At 37.3% G+C, this 20097-nt stretch overlaps 1 protein-coding gene across 5 annotated transcripts in view; it reads right to left on the bottom strand.

Annotated features, from left to right (window-relative positions):
* SUSD1 (sushi domain containing 1) overlaps nucleotides 1-20097 on the bottom strand; it is a 223587-nt gene that overhangs the window by 125847 nt on the left and 77643 nt on the right. For all 5 annotated transcript variants that reach the window (XR_010323050.1, XR_010323052.1, XR_010323051.1 and 2 more), the window contains exon 10: nucleotides 14328-14520. Coding sequence is in view for 2 of the 5 variants with exons in the window: in XM_064291611.1 (XP_064147681.1) it covers nucleotides 14328-14520 (193 nt within the window). In the remaining 3 variants the exon portion in view is untranslated. The remainder of the gene's footprint in view (nucleotides 1-14327; nucleotides 14521-20097) is intronic.

Genomic DNA, 20097 nt, shown 5'->3' with positions numbered 1-20097 from the left:
TGTAGGTGGCCTCCAGAAGCTGGAAAAGGCAAGGAAAGGGATTCTACCTTCGAACCTCCAGAAGGAATGCAGGCCTGTGGACACCTTGATTTTAGCCTGGTGAAACTGATTTCAAACTTCTGACACACAGAACATGAGATAACAAATTCACATTATTTTAAGCCCTAAGTTTGCAGTAATTCCTTACATCAGCAATAGGAAACTAATACAAGTTACAAAATACAACAGAAAAATAAAACAATCCCTATTCACAAGAGAAGAAACCACAAAGTTCAAATAGCTAGAAATAAACCTAACTAGATGGGTCCAAGATTTATATGAAGATAAGAAAAAAGTTTCTAAAGGACATAAACAAAGACAAATAAAAGACAAAAATGAAGCCAAAGACAGAAATGCCACATTCCTGAATGGAAAAATTCAAAAGTGAAAAAGTCAATTATCCCTCAAATTAATCTATAATAATTCAATGTATATTCAATGGCAATTCTAACAGATCTTTTTGGAAGGTGATAGGTTCATTCATTCAATGAACAATTGGAAAAATGTTCTTAACATGTGCCAGGCATGCTCTAGGGGCTAAGAATAAAGTGGTAAAGAAGACAAAGTCTCTGCCCTCATGGTGCTTATATTCTAATGAGACAGGAGGAAATTAAAAAAGTGAGCAAATAAATTTAAAAATACGATTTTGTGTGATGGGAAAGACTATGAAGAAAAGCATTGTACGAAGACAGAAAGTGAGCAGGCGGTGACACTTTAAGGAAGATGGTCAGAGGAGATGTCTCCATGGAGGTGATATGGGGACAGAGACCTGAAGAGTGGTAGTAGGCAAACCACCAAGATCTGGAGGAAGAGTAGTCAGACAGAGGAAACCTCAAGGTCAAAGTCCCAGAAGCAGGAACCAGCATGGCACACTCAATGGACACAAATTTTTGCTACAACTCTTCAAGAAGAGTAACAAACACAGCAAGAAAACAGTGAAAGAAAAATATTGAAAGGGGACATAACCAGGTATCAGTGCCTATTATAAAGCTAGAGCAGTGTTACTTAGCCTTTTTTCATTGTCACTACCCCGCAAATGAGCCTTTTTAGACATTTTTTTCTAATCACTCCTCCCTCATAAAATTTTAGTACCACGAATATGCTGTATATCTCTTTATGTATTGTATGTATATCTGTGCTTTATACATAAAAAGGGTATTTTTTTGTTTGTTTTTAACCTCTCAAGAACCAGTTTTTACTCCTTCAGGGCAATTTTTCCCCCTGTGAAGGATATCATCCCTGTTGAGAACTGTAGAATATAATCAGTCTGTTACTAACAAAGGAATAAACAAAAAGGTCAATGGAATAGAGTCAAATCCAGAAAGAGATCTATCTATATATGCGTATTTAGTATATGATAAGAGTGGCATTTCAAATCAGAGGAGAATAAATTGAGTTGGGAAATAATTATCCATATGCATAAAATATTAGATTCCCATCTTAACAGGCAAAAATGATTCCAGCTGTATAAAATATTTAAATTTTGAAATATACTAGGAAAAAAGCATAGAATAGTTCTATCATCTTAGGTAGGGGGAAAATTAAAAAAAAAAAAACTAGAAAATATTTTCAAATATTTGACTAAATAAAACCTTAAATTTTCTTTATGACAAAAGATATGAGAGCCAAGTTTGAAAGACTTTTCTTTCTGTGTAGAAAAATTGTAACTTATTAGAAAAAAAGTTGATGGCCATAATATCTAAAGAACACTTACAATACCACCAACAAAAATAAGTAATAAATAGAAAAAGTGATTCACAGGAGAACTGTAATAGGTATGAGAAGAAATCAACCTCATTAATAATCAAAGAGGTACAAATTAAAACAAAATAAAATATGCTTTTTACTTACTAGGTTTTCAAACATTAAAAAGTAATAATATCCAGTGTTGATGAAGGTGTTGGGAAATAGGCCCTCATATATTGTTGGTGTGTGTGTGTAAATTGGTATAATCTATGTGAAGAAATTTTTTTTTTTTTATGTGAAGAAATTTACAAGTATCTTGGCAATTCCACTCCAAGATTCAATTCTACAGAAATACCGTGTCCAAGTATGCAAAGACATTAATACATTTCATTGAATCTAAGATACTATTCTTGTAAGATGCACCATTATTTTACACATTGTTAAGAAAAAAAAATCCTGCCAAATAAACTGTCATAATTAATGTCTTATCTCTTAGTATTATTTTGTAATGGTTGAAAGAATTTTTTCAGACCAATATAGACATAAATTTTTTATCACGTGTCATAAGATAAAAATATAAGAAAAACTAGTTGGTTGAGACATTCCTAAAATTTCTTCATGTTCAATATCTAATATTTTCAAATCATTTTTCAATTAAGACTTATCAGTGTCTGTGTTTTCCTACATGATATTATCTTATATGCTCTCCAGAGTTTTGGTGAGGCAGCATTTACTAACACTATATTCTACTGTTTTCTCCAGGATTTTCTTGCAAGCCACTGACACCGTTCTGATGCTGCCTCTTTCTTGATCTTATACCTTGCTGCCCTGTTTCCATGGTTTTCTACATACACAATAAGGTTTTATTTTAATGTCAAATCATAGTGTAAGCTCTGAAAGACTTTTAATAGGCCATTAAACTCAGAACTTCTACAGTGCCACCAATGTCCACAACTAAGTAGAACTGATGACGCTATGAGCAGCTATAACGAAGTCAAGTGTACATGGGCAGTGACACTCATGGAGTTACATTCATGGAGGCCACCTGGCTGACAGCATAATAATTTTAAGATTTCATAGATACTAAAATGTGAAAAAATGCACACCTGAGAATCAATAAAACATATAATGTACCCAATTATATTCACATTAACATTGACTGTAATAACAAAAACTTGGGAGGGAAACCCTAAGTCCATATCCACAGTGGGTAAATTAATAGATTAGTGTACCTTTCTACAGTGGAATGCTATCCTTCCCTCAAGAGAATAAGATAGTATTATATGAACTGTTACGGAAGTAGGTTCACAGAATATTGTAAAGCCAAAAAAAAAAAAAAAAAAGGCAAGATGAGGAATGGTATGTATATAATAACCCCATTTTTTGGTTTAAAAACTTTTTATATAGACACATGTATGCACAGATAACATAGTAGTAATAATGGGCCTGCAGCTGTCTCTGCTTCACAGGAAATGTCTCACTGGTTAAATTCAATTTCATCTTGGTCAAGGAGAGGCATTCTTACCCCAGGAAGGTCCCCTTCCTTCCATTCAAATAAAAAGGGCTTGCAATTTGAACCACGGGCAGGTTGAACCCACGGTGAGTTCACTGGAGAGATCAGGATCCCCTACAGAGGAAGCTCATCTCAAATCCCTTTCCACCCTGCTCTCTGATCCTTTGCTATGGAGCGTACACCCCCTTGTTCCTGCTCTGGTTCTCCCTCTCTCCTTTCACCACCCTCAGAGCTCATCTAATCTAGAATCCTAAAGATAAAAAACCAGACCTGTAAGAATGCCTAAAAGAAGAGAAAATGTGGCTCTTAGCTCAGCAATGTCTCTGAAACTTTATTTCTGCTTCATTAATATGGGCTAAGCTAAACCCTGATAGTGTAGTGGTTAAGAGCTATGGCTGCTAACCAAAAGGCCGGCAGTTTGAATCTACCAGGTGCTCCTTGGAAACTCTATGGGGCAGTTCTACTTTGTCCTATAGGGTTGCTATGAGTCGGAATCAACTCAATGGCAATGGGTTGTGTTTTTTAAGCTACTCTGGTCAAAATCAATCATTGCTTTCTCTATGCTCCCATAGTTGCTCTACATATACTTTAATTATATTTTATGCATTGAATTGTTATTGAGCCTCATCTATTGGCCCACTGAACTGAGAGTTCCTTGAGGGGAGAGAATATGTCTTGCTCATCTTAGTTCTCCCAGTGTGTAAGACTGACAGGCACAGCATTCACAATTATTTAAATGTAAACAATCAATAATAAGGGGAAAGCTAAACAACTGATACTGTATTAACCCAGGAGAATACAGGTACTCTAAATAAGACATGATTCTGCCCTTAATATGCTTTTAATCTAGGAGAGGAGTTACATACTATATAAGTATTAGAAAAAAATAAAGGGAGTATATGTGTATATGTCATAAGACAAACTCAAGTCATAGTTAAGATTTGATAGATACTTACTATATGTCAGGAATTGTGTTGCATATCCACATGCATTAGCCCATTTAGTCTTCATCACAATCCCATGATATAGGTATTGTTGTCCCCATTTTTACAGTTAAGGCAACTGGGACACTTGCCCAAAGGCCCAGAGGTAGTAAGGGGCAGATCTAGAATTTGAATTTAGATAGTTTGACTCCAGAGTAACTGTGCCAAACCACTATCTATACTTCTTCTTCAAATATAGTATGAGAATTTAGAAAGAAGAAAGCTTACTTTTAGCTAGAAGAGAATATATAAACTAAAGAAATAAGAGGGAATATCAAATAGGAGAAAGGTATGGAGGTGAGAAATTAGCACTTAAGGGTATATTAGATTGGAGTTCCAATCAGTTCAAGTTAAATCCAATTAAATCCAAATCTTTCCACATATTCTCCAGAATATTCTCCAGATTAACAACAACAACAAAAAAAATAAAACTCAAGCTGTCGTCATGACTAGAAGACAGAGAACTCAACAAACTGTAAATGACCTTTAAATAGAAAAATAAATAGTTCAATCTCTCTCTTTCTCCTTCTCCCACAAGCCTTTGTAGAGAGTGAGGAGAAAAGCTGTATGAAAGAGAGACGAGGGAAACAAAGTCCTCAAGAGTGAGCTAGAATCACTCCCAGAAAGACAAATTTCACCTCAGGTATGAAAAATACTGAAAAGGAGACCTGGTTATCAGAGATCCGACTACGAGGAAAGGATAAAAAGTCCCTGAGACTTGTGGGAGTAGCATGAAAAATGCATCGCTTCTGGGGGAACAAGGGTGAAAAGGAAGGAGTGGGTGTCCTTTGGAGACTGAGAGCAAAGAGAAATAAAGCAAGGGGACATTTAAGATCTGACAAGGTAAAACAGAACCCCGAAATTGGATAATATGCAATTCATCCTCACCCCGACCCCACCTCACCAAGAAAAGCCATCCTTTAAAGAAACTGCATTTTACTTGATGACAGAAGAGGGCACTCAAACTAGAAATCTTGTTAACCCTCTTAAACCACCAATTCTACCCATGGAATTAATAGACAGAAGCAACCTTCATTAAAAAAGAAAGAAAGAAAAATACAGTTGGCCCTTCATATCCGCAGGTTCCACATCCACGGATTCAACCAACCAGTTAGATTGAAAATACTTGGGGGAAAAAAAAAGTGATATGTAGGCATACTCTGCTGTAGCCTCCCACCATTTCAAAGCCCCTCAGTTTCCCTCCAGCACTCATTGTTTGAGCTTGCTTGTCTCATGTCTGATGTGTGCTATGTAGTTCGGCCTACAATGGCTGCATCCATAGGGAACATGTACAGACTTTTTTTTCTTGTCATTATTCCTAAACAATACAGTATAACAACTATTTATGTGGCATTTACACTGTATTAGGTATTATAAGTAATCCAGAGATGATTTAAAGTATACAGGAGGATGTGCGCATAGGTTATATGCAAATACTATGTCATTTTATACAAGGGAATTGAGCATCTGTGGATTTTGGTATCCTGGGGGTCCTGAAACCAATTGCCCGTGGATACTGAGGGACTACTGTTATCAGAACATTTCAGCTTGGGAAAACCTTCACATTAAAAAAAAAAAAAACCCACAAACTAGAAAAAACTGTAAGTAACACAATAAACTGAATTAAATATCCTCAAACAAGCATTTGAGGATATGAAGAAAACACCTTGAATCAGAAATCCAAAAACTAAGAAAATAAATGGATTAAAAAAAAAAAAACATGGAAGCAATGAAATGAGAGTGACTGAATTCAGGAAAGAAATGAAAGACAAAGACAAAATCATATCAGAAATGAAGACTAAATTTCATGGTGTCCATATAAAAACAGATTAGAATACAAATTGAATAAGGAGCATAGAAAAACAACCAGAAGAATAAAAGTGAGATTAAAAAAAATGATAAAAAGGGTCAAAGATAAAGTGGTTAAAATGGAATATAGGCAAAGATCCCATCAATGTATAATTAAAGTCTCTCAGGGGAAAAAAAAACATTAAAGCACTATTAAAATTTAAAATTATAATCCAAAATAACTTCCAAACATAAAAAAGAACTAAATCTAAATACTGAAAGGGTCCACCAAGTACCTGAGAAAGCTGATCCAGAACAATCAATCCCAAGACTTACCCAAGTAGAACTTCTAGACTTTAAAGATAAAGCAAAAATTATGATAGTCTCTATGCAAAACAAACAAACAAAAAACTTCCAAAGACAAGAGAATTAGGCTGCATCAGACATCTCAAAAGCTACACAGAAAGCAAGGCAACAAAAGAACTGAATTTTAAAGAAATTCAAGGAAAGAAAGTGTGAAACAAGATTTTTATATATCTAGCCAAGCTGTCTTTCAAGCTATAGAAAAATAGTTTTAAACATGAAAGAACTCAAGTTACACTGTATTCTTGAGGAATCTACAAGAAGATGGGGAAAAGGACTGATGGTAAACATTCAATATATTAAATTGCATATGTAAGACTAAAATAAAAGCAGGGCAGGGGTGAGAGAATAATACATAAATTGTACATGTTCTGATAAAGTGGAAGTAATGCAAATAAAAAATTGGGAGGAGAAGGGACAGAGAAAAAGGGAAACAGAATAAATTCATCGAATGTATATAGGCAATAAAAAGGAGTTAAAGGATACCAATAAAAACTGACAAACCAGATGGTGGAAGGTTAAATGAGAAAACAGGAGATGGGGGCATTTAAAAACGTAACCACTAGAGAAAAAAATATGTAACCCTTCCTAAAAACAAAAGAAACTGTAAAATAGCAAAGAAAGCACATCACATGGAAAAAGAAATACAGAAGATATAGCACTGAGTAGTTATAAGAGAAAAGGAGAGTCAAGTCCAAACATATCAGTCCTATCAATAACTGCAAATGGGCTTAACTCACCTATTAAAAGAAAAAAAAAAGATTTTTAATTTGTCTCACAATGCAAGATCCACTATATGCTATATATAAGAAGAACACCTAAAATAAAGTGATTCAAAAAAACTAAAGACAACGTGCTGGGCAATGCAATTAGAAACCATATGAAAGTAGGGGCTACAATCCTGATATAAGACAAAGTAGAATTCAAGTGCAAAAGCATTAAATGTGACAAAGAAGGCTACTTTTAACATTAAAAGCCACAATTCACAACAAAGATATAATGCAACTGCCTTTGTATCAAAAGGAAGTCTATAATAAAACGAAAGCAGAAATTAACGATATAGAGCAAGGTCAGCAAATTTTTTCCGTAAAGGGCCAGAGAGTAAACATTTTAGGCTTTCTGGACCAGAAGGCTCTGACAAATTTCTCAACTCTGTCTTCATAGTTCAAAAGCAGCCATAGAGAATATGTAAATAAATGGCTTGGCTTTGTTTCAATAAAACTTTATTTATAAAATAGGTGACAGGCCAGATTTGGTCCACAGGCCATAGTTTGAAAATCCCTGATGTTAGGAGAAAAAAAAAAAAAAAGCTAGATCTAATTAACATACCAAAATCTTGGCTTTTTAAAAATATTAATAAACTAGGCAAAATATTAGCTAACTTAATCTAGATAAAAAAGGAGAAAGCACAAATAAAGGGAGAAATAATCATTGAAACAAAAAAAAAATTAGAAAGTTAAAACAGTAATTTGCAGATCACTATGCAAATAAATTTGAAAACTTAGATGAAATGATGGGTAATTTCGAGGAAAATACAGTTTACCAAAAAAAGACAAAGAAAGCTTAAACAGATCAATTGCCATACAAAAAACTGAGAAATTTATAAAGGAACTACCCTGCAAAAAAGGCCCGTGCCCAGAATGTTTTACAATGACATTCTACCACACCTTCCAAAACCAGATAATCCCTATGCTACATGAATTACCCCAGAGCATAAATAATGAAGGAAATCTTTCTAATTCTTCTTATGAGCAAGGAATATACTGATCTTAAATTTGATGAAAACCCTGGTGGTGTAGTGCTTAAGTGCTACAGCTCCTAACCAAAGGGTCAGCAGTTCGAATCTGCCAGGCGCTCCTTGGAAACTCTATGGGGCAGTTCTACTCTATCCTATAGGGTTGCTATGAGTTGGATCGACTTGACAGCCATTGGTTAAATTGGAATAAAAAAAAAAAAAGGAAGAAAGAGAGAGGCGGAGTTATACACCAAAATCACTTATGAATGTCGGTGCAAAAACACTTAAGAAAATATTTGTGAATAGAATCTAATACCAAATTAAGAAAATAATACAGCATGATCAATTTTTTTTTTTTTTCAGGAAAAGAGAGGGAGAGAAAACAAAATTTGAGATTATATCAAATTAGAAAAGTACAAGGAAATTAAATTTTAAAAAGAGTATCTTCTAGTTAGCTTTCCTTTACATCGTAGTAAGGGATATTTTGGATTTTTTTAGAAAATCGACATTTTATCTGATGTCAGCTCAGGAGATCTCAGTCTTGGAGTCTCCTTATCTGCACACATGATTAGAATATGCACATTCTGAAAAGAATGAAATGAACCTGTTGCTTCCCAGACATGTAGGACTCATTTGGAAGTGGAAGGATCCAATCCTAAATAATTTATTCCCAGCTATACGCCACCATGGGCATGTTTCTATCTTGCTAAGCCCACAATATCATTATCTTATCTTTAAGAAAAACAACGTTTTGCTCTTCCCATATTGGGCCTATTACAAATGATGGGAAATCCATGCAACGTATGCCAATTTCTTGCTAAACCCAAGTAAGGATTGGTCTCTCACACTAATGATTTAGAAGCAGATCGATTTCTGACATGACTCTTCTATCACAGAATATTGCTACAATAGTTATCATTTTGTGGAAAAAATTACCAGAAACAAGGTTAAATTATTCATGGCCTTAATTATGCTGTGCTTGGACTTTGATTCCGTAAGCAGGAATCAGTTATGGGTGAAGTTTTATAGTCAACATAGATCTCAAATTATGCATGTTCTTAGGAAACCTTTCATCATAATGCCAATTTAAGAGTCACAATTTCTTACTAGGGAACAAAGGTAAGAGTGTTCTATTCCCTTTTCTTCTGAAAAATTTTAACATAGTAACACTATTATAAGAAATGTCTAAATGCATGCAACCCTCTGCTAAACAGAACAGAAAAACAAGTATTCTTTTACAAATAAATGTTATGGTTTTTAAGTCTCTAATTAGAAGTAGCCTAAATAGACAGTTGGCTTTGCAAGGTAAATATTGTCAGAAAGAAGGACTATAAATCAACTATCCTAAAAGTTGCTATTTTTATAGCTGTTCTGTAAATAGCGGTATCATTTGAGTTATCCTTGGTGTACATTTTGTAAACAGTTTATCTTAGAAAGAACAAGAGAATGTAACATTATTTGAAGCTGGGAGTGTTACCGTTATTTTACTGAAACTTTTCTTTAGAAAAAAAAAATTGGTATCTGGTTACAACTGGAAACCCTGGTGGCATAGTGGTTAAGAGCTATGGCTGCTAACCAAAGGGTGGCGGTTTAAATCCATCAGGCACTCCTTGGAAACTCTATGGGGCAGTTCTACTCTGTTCTATAGGGTTGCTCTGAGTTGGAATCGACTCAACAGCAAAGGGTTTGGTTTTTTGGTTGGTTACAACTGCTATGAAAATTTTCAGGCTAAAACTATGTGACCATATTATGTGAAGAAGAATTTTAGGGGTTCAATCACCTATTTATCTATCCAGAGCAGATTCAAACAATTCTTGGAGGAAACTTACGACCTCTGAGAGCACGCCCTTGGCTGAACCTTCTAACAGAGGCGGGCAGCCTTCTATTCAAGCACAAGTCCTTGTTATTCAACTGCCAACACAATACCTGCTCTCTGGGCACTTCTGACAGAGAACAGTCTCAAGCTAAATGACACCATACATTCATCAGGTCGCAGCTGAGAGAAACAGTATTTAGAAAGTATTGCTTGAAAGACATGGACCCCATTCATTTCCTCCAAATAATCTAAATAACCTATTCCCACCCCTGAATTAAGCCAGGTCATCAGACAGGAGGCATTTCTAATACATCTCTCCTTGCTCACCCCATGCTGAAATACGCTTTCCTATAATATATTAACTGTGATGAAGGACAATATGAGAAACTGTCTCATAAAATCCTTGTAAAATGCAGCTCATACATTGTCCTATTTATGAGATCCCTGGAACAAGAAACTCCTACAGGATCCTGGTATTGGGGGTGAAAAATGTACTTCTGAAAAATGTTGCTTTGTTTTAACCTTATGAGCAATGTAACAACCCCCCTTCTGACTAGATGGCTAGAAAGCTTGAACCCAAATTCGTGATCCACTAGTGAGCAAGTAAGTAGGTTATGAGGACATGTATTTTTCTTACCCTTTTTCCTACATCTTTTTTTATGCCTCTAGTTTTCTTCCTTCTTTCATTTAGACTTCAAACCTATTATCTTTTATTTTACATACCCATGCAGCTCACTCAAAGTCTTTCCTGGATATAAGATCGGGTATAAATGAATAATTTCTTGTTAAAAATTCTCTCTTTAACTTAATGTAGTCAACCACAAAGGAAGAGGACAATAGATTCGACCCATAGAAATCTAAAACTTCTATATGTCAAAAACACCATAAAAATGTAAAAGAATTTGCAAAATATGAGAAATAGTTTGACATAATATAGGATTAATGCTCTTAGTTTATAAATAAGTTGTACATGTCAATAAGAAGAACATAAAATTAAAAAGATAAATGAAATGATGATAGTAAACAAATCAATCAAAAATTTAAACGTTGAAATAAATGAATTTGAAGGAACCTAAAAGTAATTTGAATTGCTCTCCTAACATAGACCTCTAGAACTAGAACGGGCTTTTCAAATCGTTCTATTCAACCCTCTAACATTACAGAGGTCAAGTTGCTCAAGTGTATTAAAGGCTGTTATTTATCTGTCTCTTGATTTCCATAAAGGAAAGGACAGTTCTGGCCTCTTTCACCCTTTACTCACTAATCTTCGAGGAAGGAACTAAATGTGTAATCTATAGGAGACTGCTATTTCTTGGGTCACATTTCCTAGCGAGTGGGGTTCATATATTATAGATCGCTTCCCAAACAATATGTGTACTCTTGCTCTCTGAGGCCTGCCTGTGCTCAGGTACAAGGAGCACATATGTCTTCTGTCCCCAAGAGGTAAGTAACCAGTTTCTGCCCACTGCCCTTTTCTTTGCTTTTAAGGCAGAGAGATTGGGTGGTAAACCAAGTGAGGCTCTCTTGCAGAACCAATTGCCCATACTTCCAGGAGTGAAGGGAGTAGGAAGACTCACTATGCCATATATCTAAGCCTCATTCTCTAATTTAGCTTTTACCTGAAACTCTGTATTGAGGAGAGTTCCTGGGACTTGCCCAGGTCAAAAATGTTGATACTTTGCTTCTCACTTGTCAGTCTGTTTTTGTCCTGTGTAATCTCAAGTGGGAAGGAGGGGTAAGACTCAGTCTTCCCCTCTATGCAAAATATGGATGTACTAATTGGAATCTTGAGCATAAAGACAAGAGCTGCCACAGGGCAGAAAAGCACCATGGGGAAAGATGGAAACTTTTGGTCTCTGGAGCTGGAACTGCAGGAACAGATGAGGTAGATATTAGATTATTAGGAAAATGTCTTCACAAATTAGGCAGAGCTTCAACACAGGCTACTTAGGCAAGTATAGACAGAATTATTTTGGCTACCACATTTTGTTGTTTCCTTTTTTTAATCATGTCTCTGCCAGAGTTGTAAGCAAGGGATTTAAATTATCCAGAGGTCTATGTGGTAAGGTTTATGTGGTTAAAGCAATGCTATTCAAAAATGTGGACTGGCAGCATCACCAAGGCCCAGGAGCTTACGAGAAATTAAAAGCCAGGGTCTCCATCCCAGACCTACTAAATCAGACCCTCTGGACACAGCCCAGGAACCTGTATTTTAATAAGCTTTCCAGGTGATTCTTAGGCTTGCTCAAGTTCGGACTGAAAATGCACTGGATTTGGGGAAGATAATTTTGCTTTTTTTTTTTAATAACTAAATATTTTTTTGAGAAGCAGTAGATGTACTGATTCTACTGAAATCAGACTGTCTATGTTCAAACCTCAGTTGCACCCCTACTAGCTGTACAATCTTGGACAAGTTGCTTAACATCTCTGTGACTCACTGTCCTTATCTGTGAAATGGGGATAATACTAGTGCCTTCCTCAGAAGGTTAGGATCAAATGAGTTGGCCCAGTTATAGTACTTTGAACAACGTCTGGCATGTATTGAGTGCTCAGTAAAGGACAGCTGTTATTCTTACCACCTGTCTTGGAAGAAGTATAGCCAAAACACTTCTTAGAAGCAAGGGTGGCAAGGATTTGTCTCATACTTTGGACTTGTTATCAGCTGGGACCAGTCCCTGGAGAAGGACGTCATGCTTGGTAAAGTAGAGGGTAAGTGAAAAAGAAGGCCTTCAATGAGATGGATTACAACAATGGGTTCAAGCATAACAACGATTGTGAGGATGACGCATGACCAAGCAGTGTTTCCTTCTGTTGTATGTCGGGTTGCTAGGGGCTGCAAGCAACTCCACCAAAACCAAAACCAAACCCACTGTCGTCGAGTCAATTCTGACTCATAGAGACCCTACAGGACACAGTAGAACTGCCCCATAGTTTCCAAGGAGTGCCTGGTGGATTCTAACTTAACTACTACACCACCAGGGTTTCCAGCAACTTGACAGAACCTAACAACAACAATTCTCACCACTATTGTTACCTGCTGGGTGCTGTTCTAAGGATTTTGCTTGTATTATGTTAGGTAATAATCACTCAGGTGACTGAGCCCCAGGTGCAAGAAGAACATACCTAGCCCCTTGACTTTATTTTTTAACTGAGACAAAATTCATACAACATAAAAATAACCATTTTAAAATGTACAATTCAGTAGTACTTAATACATTCAAATATTGTGCAACCACCCCATAGTTTTGCTTTTGCTTTCTAAATTTTGTGTCTCTGGGGCTTGTATCAAGAAGTGGAAAAATGAAACTTAGAATCAGATTAATGCAACTTTGCAGGTACCAAAGGAATAACATCTATTACAAAACAAGATTTCTAAGATACAACAGCCAGAACACCCTCTCCATTTCCGTGTGACCTCCCCAGCTGAGAAGCAGCAGAGTAAGATGTTGGGGAAGAAAGAAAATGGGATTTTAATGCCTTTACAGTTTAATTTACAAGAAGTGGATTTAATATTTAGACATTAATTTCTCTGAGAATCTAATAATTACAGGTAATTCATATTCAGATTGTGAGCATTATTATGTAACTGGAAATGCATTTTGGGGTTATGTTTATACTGTCATGAGGTACATTTAGAACAAGGCGATCGGCCATACTCTGAGAAGGAAAATAGAATAAAAAGTGTTTTTTCTGCCTTAGGTGCCTCATCGCCCTACTGTCTTCCAAGTGCAAAGTTCATACTGTCCAATCCTGATTCACAAAGAGCAGTGAACATCCAAAGAGAGGCCTTGGGAAGGCAGGAGCAAGAGCTACAAACACTATTCTGTTGGTTTTCTACAAAGAGGGGAGCCTCTCCAACTAGTTGCCCATAGACTTGGCTGTTAAGCCAAGGATTTAAAGAAAAACAAACAAAAAATTGTAGAACCTTCTGTGTTTCCTTCCACTAGGGGGAGCTGTGGAGTTAATGCAGTGATCATTATTTGGTTTCTTCAAGATGCCCTATTGGAAGAGAAGAATTTCTAAGGTGCTTGACCTTCATTGTTTTTTTTTTTTTTTTTTGACCTTCATTAGGCAGCTGTTCTCTGTGTTGGGTTAATGTGTTCATACATGGCACAGTCATGAGGCCTCTTTGTCCTGCCAGTGTCCAACACAATGGGGCTTGCATTCCTGGTCTCTAAGAAGTTGGTTCCAGCTTGTCCATAATGATCACTCTAAGGGCTTGGCTGTCTTAAATCTGGGGTTGGAGGTAAGAGACCTTACAGAATTTTCAACCTAGTCATTAACAGAGAAAACAGAGAACACTGAATAAAGCAGTCTGTTATTGATTCATATGCTCTACAAGCCAAAAATCTCATATATTTAACTTGTCCAGAAGTATAAAAATATAAAGACGTCCACACCTACCGGCTGGTGCAGTTTTTATCGTGATTTGCACTGAGCGCTCCTTGGGGGATGCCAGCAAGGTAATATTCACGGAGTAGTCAGTTGCTGGGTACAGATCTAAACACACTACCGGAACTTGTTCCCTCGTAGTGAAGTTAAATGATGTTGCATGATAGAAATTATTCAGATACCACCTTTGACCCAGAACTTTAAACTGCCAGGAGATTTAAAAAAAAAAAAAAATTTGTATTAAATTTCCTGCTGGCTTGCAGATGTCTAGACTACAAGCAAAATGGATATAAAGCAAGAAAGTTTCTTCCGTCCTCACCCACTTGGAATTACTTTTAATACAATAGCAAGTTAAACTGGGGAGGGACTTTACAAAGCTACCTACCTATTCAACTTCCCCCTCAACCAGGTATAGGACTAAGCTTAAAATACAGAACTATTCTCTCAGACAATTAAATGTCAGGTTTTTCTAAGGAAATCCTTTGATGCATACCCAGGTGAAGAGGGTTGCATTGGAGCTATTAGGCAAAATGTATTTGATTTCTTTTCATTAGTAAGGAATCCATAGACAATCCATAGAAAAGCGTTTTCAAATTTTATGTGGGCTACTCCAGATTATGTGTTCAAAGCAACTGTCCAATGGTACTTCACTTGTTCCTTCCTATTAGAGCTCCGGTAAAAGATGTTTTGGTTTGTCATTCACACTGTTAACCCAGTCATACTCCATCTATTGCCAACTCAACCTGAGGGCAACTTAAAGGTCCTTATAGATAAGCTGTCCAAAATTTGGCCTCACATTTTTTTTTTTAGCTCAAAGCTATGAACTCCCTCCATTCCATTTCAGCCACCAATATCCATGGCAAAACCCTACCCCATGCCATCATCAGAACTGCTCTACCAAGATCTCACAATCCCCTATTCTTCTAGACCACTTAGTGTTTTCTACCAATATTGCCTAAGATTTACTCACTCAATGTTTTCTACTAATATTGCCTAAGATTTACTCAGTGTTTTCTACTAATATTCTGACACTCCCATCCTCGCCTCACCTACCTATCCGAGATACCACTGTTCACCACTCCAACCATTTTCTAGTCTAATACCCTCAATGCCCTTGCCCTCTGGGCTCTCAATTCCACCCATTCTAGAGAACACAAAACACCTGGTCAGTCTAGCTTTTTTACTTCACCACTTTTACATCAGGGTTTTGAACCAGTTCATTCCAGTTTGAACCCCTGCTGAGAATTTGCATTTCTAACAAGTTCCCAGGAAGCTATGCATAAGAATCAACAGTGATTCTTATGTATTATTTCTAAAAAGTTCCCAGGAAGTCATACATAAGAATCAACAATGATTCTCATGTATTATTTCTAAGATGTTCCCAGGAAGTCATACATAAGAATCATGGAACTTGTTAGAAATGCAATTCTCAGCAGGGAACTTGTTAGAAATGCAAACCCTCAGCAGGGTTTCAAACTGGAACAAACTGATCTGAAACCCTGTTTTACATTCCAGCTACTGCCATCTGCTGAAGAAAACCCACAAAACTATGTAGGCTGCATCTCTGCAAAGTCAATCTCTATATTCCATGTAGTTCTTAATCTATACAAACATATAGACAAAAATTACTTTTTATTTACAAACTTTGAATCACATTATATGTACCATTTGATAACATAGTCCTTTCACTTACCAATATATTAAAAAGTTTTTTTCTCTGTCATTAATTTGTTCTATGAATATATCTATAGCTACCAGACACTTAAATTAGTATTTGCCTACTATCTGCCAACTGGAATATTTAGTGTTGGGGATACAATGGCAAATAAGATTTAGTTCCTAATCTCAAGGGACTCACAGATAAGTATCCAGGCAAATAAAATACCTAGGGGTAAGTCTTACAATACATGAGGCTGTAGGAGCACTCAGGAGGGATACCTGACTTCCTTTTTGGGAATCAAGGAAGATTTCCCCATCTTAATTGTGGAGTGAGGGAGAAATTGGCACGAATCAGGTGACTTGGGGATGTGAAAGCTCAGGGGAGAAAAAATATTTCAGATAACAAGAACAGCTGGAGGAGGAGGTCATCGAAGTCCTCTATCAGCACTGAAGGTTCAGCAGGAGTTAGCCAGGTGGGATAAGAAAAGGAAGGGAATTGTGGGTAGGAAGGTGGCATATAGAAAGACACCATGCAAAAGAGGGAGCAAAAGCTGGATAGGGAGTACAGGCAGTTCCCAGATTACAAATACCTGACTTCCATACAACCTGTACTTACAAACCAATTCCTGTAAAGCCTGTTACATTAAAATTTTGAGTTACATACAATGGTTCGTAATGACAAACAGGCGCTACTTTGGGACACATAACAAAACATTATTATTACTATAAATATATTACATTAAAGGTGTTTTAGTGTATCTGGAAGTATGTCTTTAATGTTTTTAATGCATAGAAAGATACACTACATGCTATATATCAAGACAAACGTTTGACTGACATTAGATACGAACTGTACCTAACTGTTCCGACTTGCGTACAAATTGGACTTAAAGACAGACTTAGGAATGAAACTCATTTGTAATTCAGGGACTGTGTGTACAGAGTTTAGAGCTAATACAATAGATTAAAACCAAAAACCTAACCCGTTGCTGGTGAGTTGATTCCAACTCACAGTGACCCTATAGGACAGAGGAGAACTGCTCCATAGGGTTTCCAAGGAGCAGCTGGTAGATTCAAACTGCTGACCTTTTGGTGAGTAGCCGACCTCTTAATCACTGCACCACCAGGGCTCCAACAGAATAGATTAGTCCTGAAGAAACAGATGTAGGAGTCATCAGCACAAAGACAGTTAAGGCAGGCAAGAGACTGGATGAGATCACCCAGAAGGGGTACAAAATGACAAGCAGATGGGCACGGCACAAGCTTGAGAGTAATCAATATTTAAAGCAAGGGCAGAAGAAGGAAATGTGGAAGATAGAGAGGGCTCAAACCAACAGGAGAAAAGCAAGATACCTTTTCAGCAGAAGTGTTTGTCAATAATAGTAAATGCTATCCAGTGTTAAGTACATTTTTCAGGTCTGCATAGTGTCCTATGATATGATTGACTTTGGTTCCAGTTTCTGCTATTTTAAATAAAGCTTCAAAGAACATCTCTACAGCTTAATTATTCTGTATGTTGTTGTTGTTGTTGTTAGGTGCCATAGAGTCAGTTCTAACTCATAGCATCTCATTGCACAACAGAATGGAACACTGCCCGGTCCTGCGCCATCCTTATAATCGTTGCTATGCTATGCCATTGTTGCAGCCACTGTGTCAATCCATCTCATTGAGGGTCTTCCTCTTTTTTGCTGGCTCTCTGCTTTAAGCATGATGTCCTTCTCCAGGCACTGGTCCCTCCTGAAAATACATCCAAAGTAAGTGAGACAAAGTCTTGCCATCTTTTCTTCCAAGGAGCATTCTGGCCGTACTTCTTCCAAGACAGATTTACTCTTCACCAACATCATAATTCAAAGGCATCAATTCTTCTTTGGTCTTCCTTATTCACTGTCCAGCTTTCACATGCATATGAGGGGATTGAAAATACCATGGCTTGGGTCAGGAACACTTTAGTTCTCAAAGTGACACCTTTGCTTTTTAACACTTTAAACTTAAACCTTCCTGTATATGTCTGGATAATTCGTTATAGTAAATTTCTAGATAGAAATTAACGAGTAACCGCTCCAGAAAAGCTACACTAATTTAAGTGTCCAGCAGCTATTGTAAGAGTACCATCAAGAGTGCTGGGTATTCAGTGGGATGCAGACCCCAGAATCTCACAAGACCAGACTTAATGGTCTGACTGAGGCTGGAAGGACTTTGGTGATCATGGTCCCCAGACCTTTTGTTGGCCCAGGACAAGAACCATTCCTGAAGCCAACTCTTCAGATATGGATTGGATTGGATTGGACAATGGGTTGGAGAGGGATGCTGGTGAAGAGTGAGCTTCTTGGATCAGGTGGGCACTTGAGACTATGTTGGCATCTCCTGCCTGGAGGGGAGATGACAGGGTGGAGGGGGTTAAAAGCTGGTGAAATGGACACGAAAAGAGAGAGTGGAGGGAGAAAGTGGGCTGTCTCATTGGGAGGAGAGTAATTGGGAGTGTGTAGCAAGGTGTATGTAAGTTTTTGTGTGAGAGACTGACTTGATTTGTAAACTTTCACTTAAAGCACAATAAAAATTATTAAAAAAAAATAATGAGGACATGCTTGGCATTTATCCCTGAAAAACAGAAACTTTTCATACAAGAACCTGTACGTAAATGTAATCACTAAGAACTGAAGACAACCCAGATGTCCATCAACAGACCGATAGTTAAACAAAACTGTGAGACTCCACACTATAGGTTACTACTCAGGACTAACAACAAACTATTGATCCACGTAACAATCTGGGTGACTCTCCAGGGAACTGTGCTGAGTGAAAAAGTCCAGTCCCCAAAGGTCACATACCATATGCTTCCATTTACGTAACATTCTTGACATGACAGGTTCAATGGAGAATAGTTGCCAGAGGTTAAGAACTGGGTAGGGGCAGGAGAGAGGTGGATATAAGAAGGAACACAAAGGATCTTTGTGGTGACGGAACTAGTCTCTGTCTTGACTGTATCAATATCCTGGTTGTGATAGTGTACCATAGTTTTATAAGATGTTACCATTGAGGAAAACTGGGTAAATGGGATCTCTCCGTACTATTTCTTACAACTACAGGTGAAACTACAATTATCTCAAAATAAAAAGTTTAATTAAAAAAAAAAAAGAATCCTGGAGGTATTATCAGTTCATTATTCCAAGTTTATAGGAGAATAAGGGCATCTCATGGTTTAATTTATATATTTTTTCTTGCTAGTAAGGCATTGAGTGTTTTCATGTGTGTTTTGGCAATGTGTTATGTGCTCTTTTGCAACCTACTTTTTTTTAAAATAATTTTTATTGTGCTTTAAGTGAAAGTTTACAAATCAAGTCAGTCTCTCACATATAAACTTATATACACCTTACTATATACTCCCATTTACTCTCCCCCTAATGAGTCAGCCTGCTCCCTCCTTCCAGTCTCTCCTTTCATGACCATTTTGCCAGTTTCTAACCCTTTCTACCCGCCCATCTCCCCTACAGACAGGAGATGCCAACACAGTCTCAAGTGTCCACCTGATACAAGTAGCTCACTCCTCATCTGCATCTCTCCCCAACCCATTGTCCAGCCCATTCCATGTCTGATGAGTTGTCATCGGGAATGGTTCTTATCCTGGGCCAACAGAAGGTTTGGGGACCATGACCGCCGGGATTCTTCTAGTCTCAGTCAGACCATTAAGTCTGGTCTTTTTATGAGAATTTGGGGTCTGCATCCCACTGTTCTCCTGCTCCCTCAGGGGTTCTCTGTTGTGCTCCCTGTCAGAGCAGTCATCGGTTGTGGACAGGCACCATCTAGTTCTTCTAGTCTCAGGGTGATGTAAGTCTCTAGTTCATGTGGCCCTTTCTGTCTCTTGGGCTCATAATTATCTCGTGACCTTGGTGTTCTTCATTCTCCTTTGATCCAGGTGGGTTGAAACTAATTGATGTATCTTAGATGGCCACTTGTTAGCATTTAAGACCCCAGACGCCACACTTCAAAGTGGGATGCAGAATGTTTTCTTAAAAGAATTTATTTTGCCAATTGACTTAGATGTCCCCTGAAGCCATGGTCCCCAAACCCCCGCCCTTGCTCCGCTGACCTTTGAAGCATTCAGTTTACCCCGGAAACTTCTTTG

Source organism: Loxodonta africana, chromosome 9, assembly GCF_030014295.1.
Source record: "Loxodonta africana isolate mLoxAfr1 chromosome 9, mLoxAfr1.hap2, whole genome shotgun sequence".
Classification (NCBI taxonomy): Eukaryota; Metazoa; Chordata; class Mammalia; order Proboscidea; family Elephantidae; genus Loxodonta; species Loxodonta africana.
Note: the sequence above shows the minus strand (reverse complement) of the source record. Positions and strands in the feature narration are given on the sequence as shown.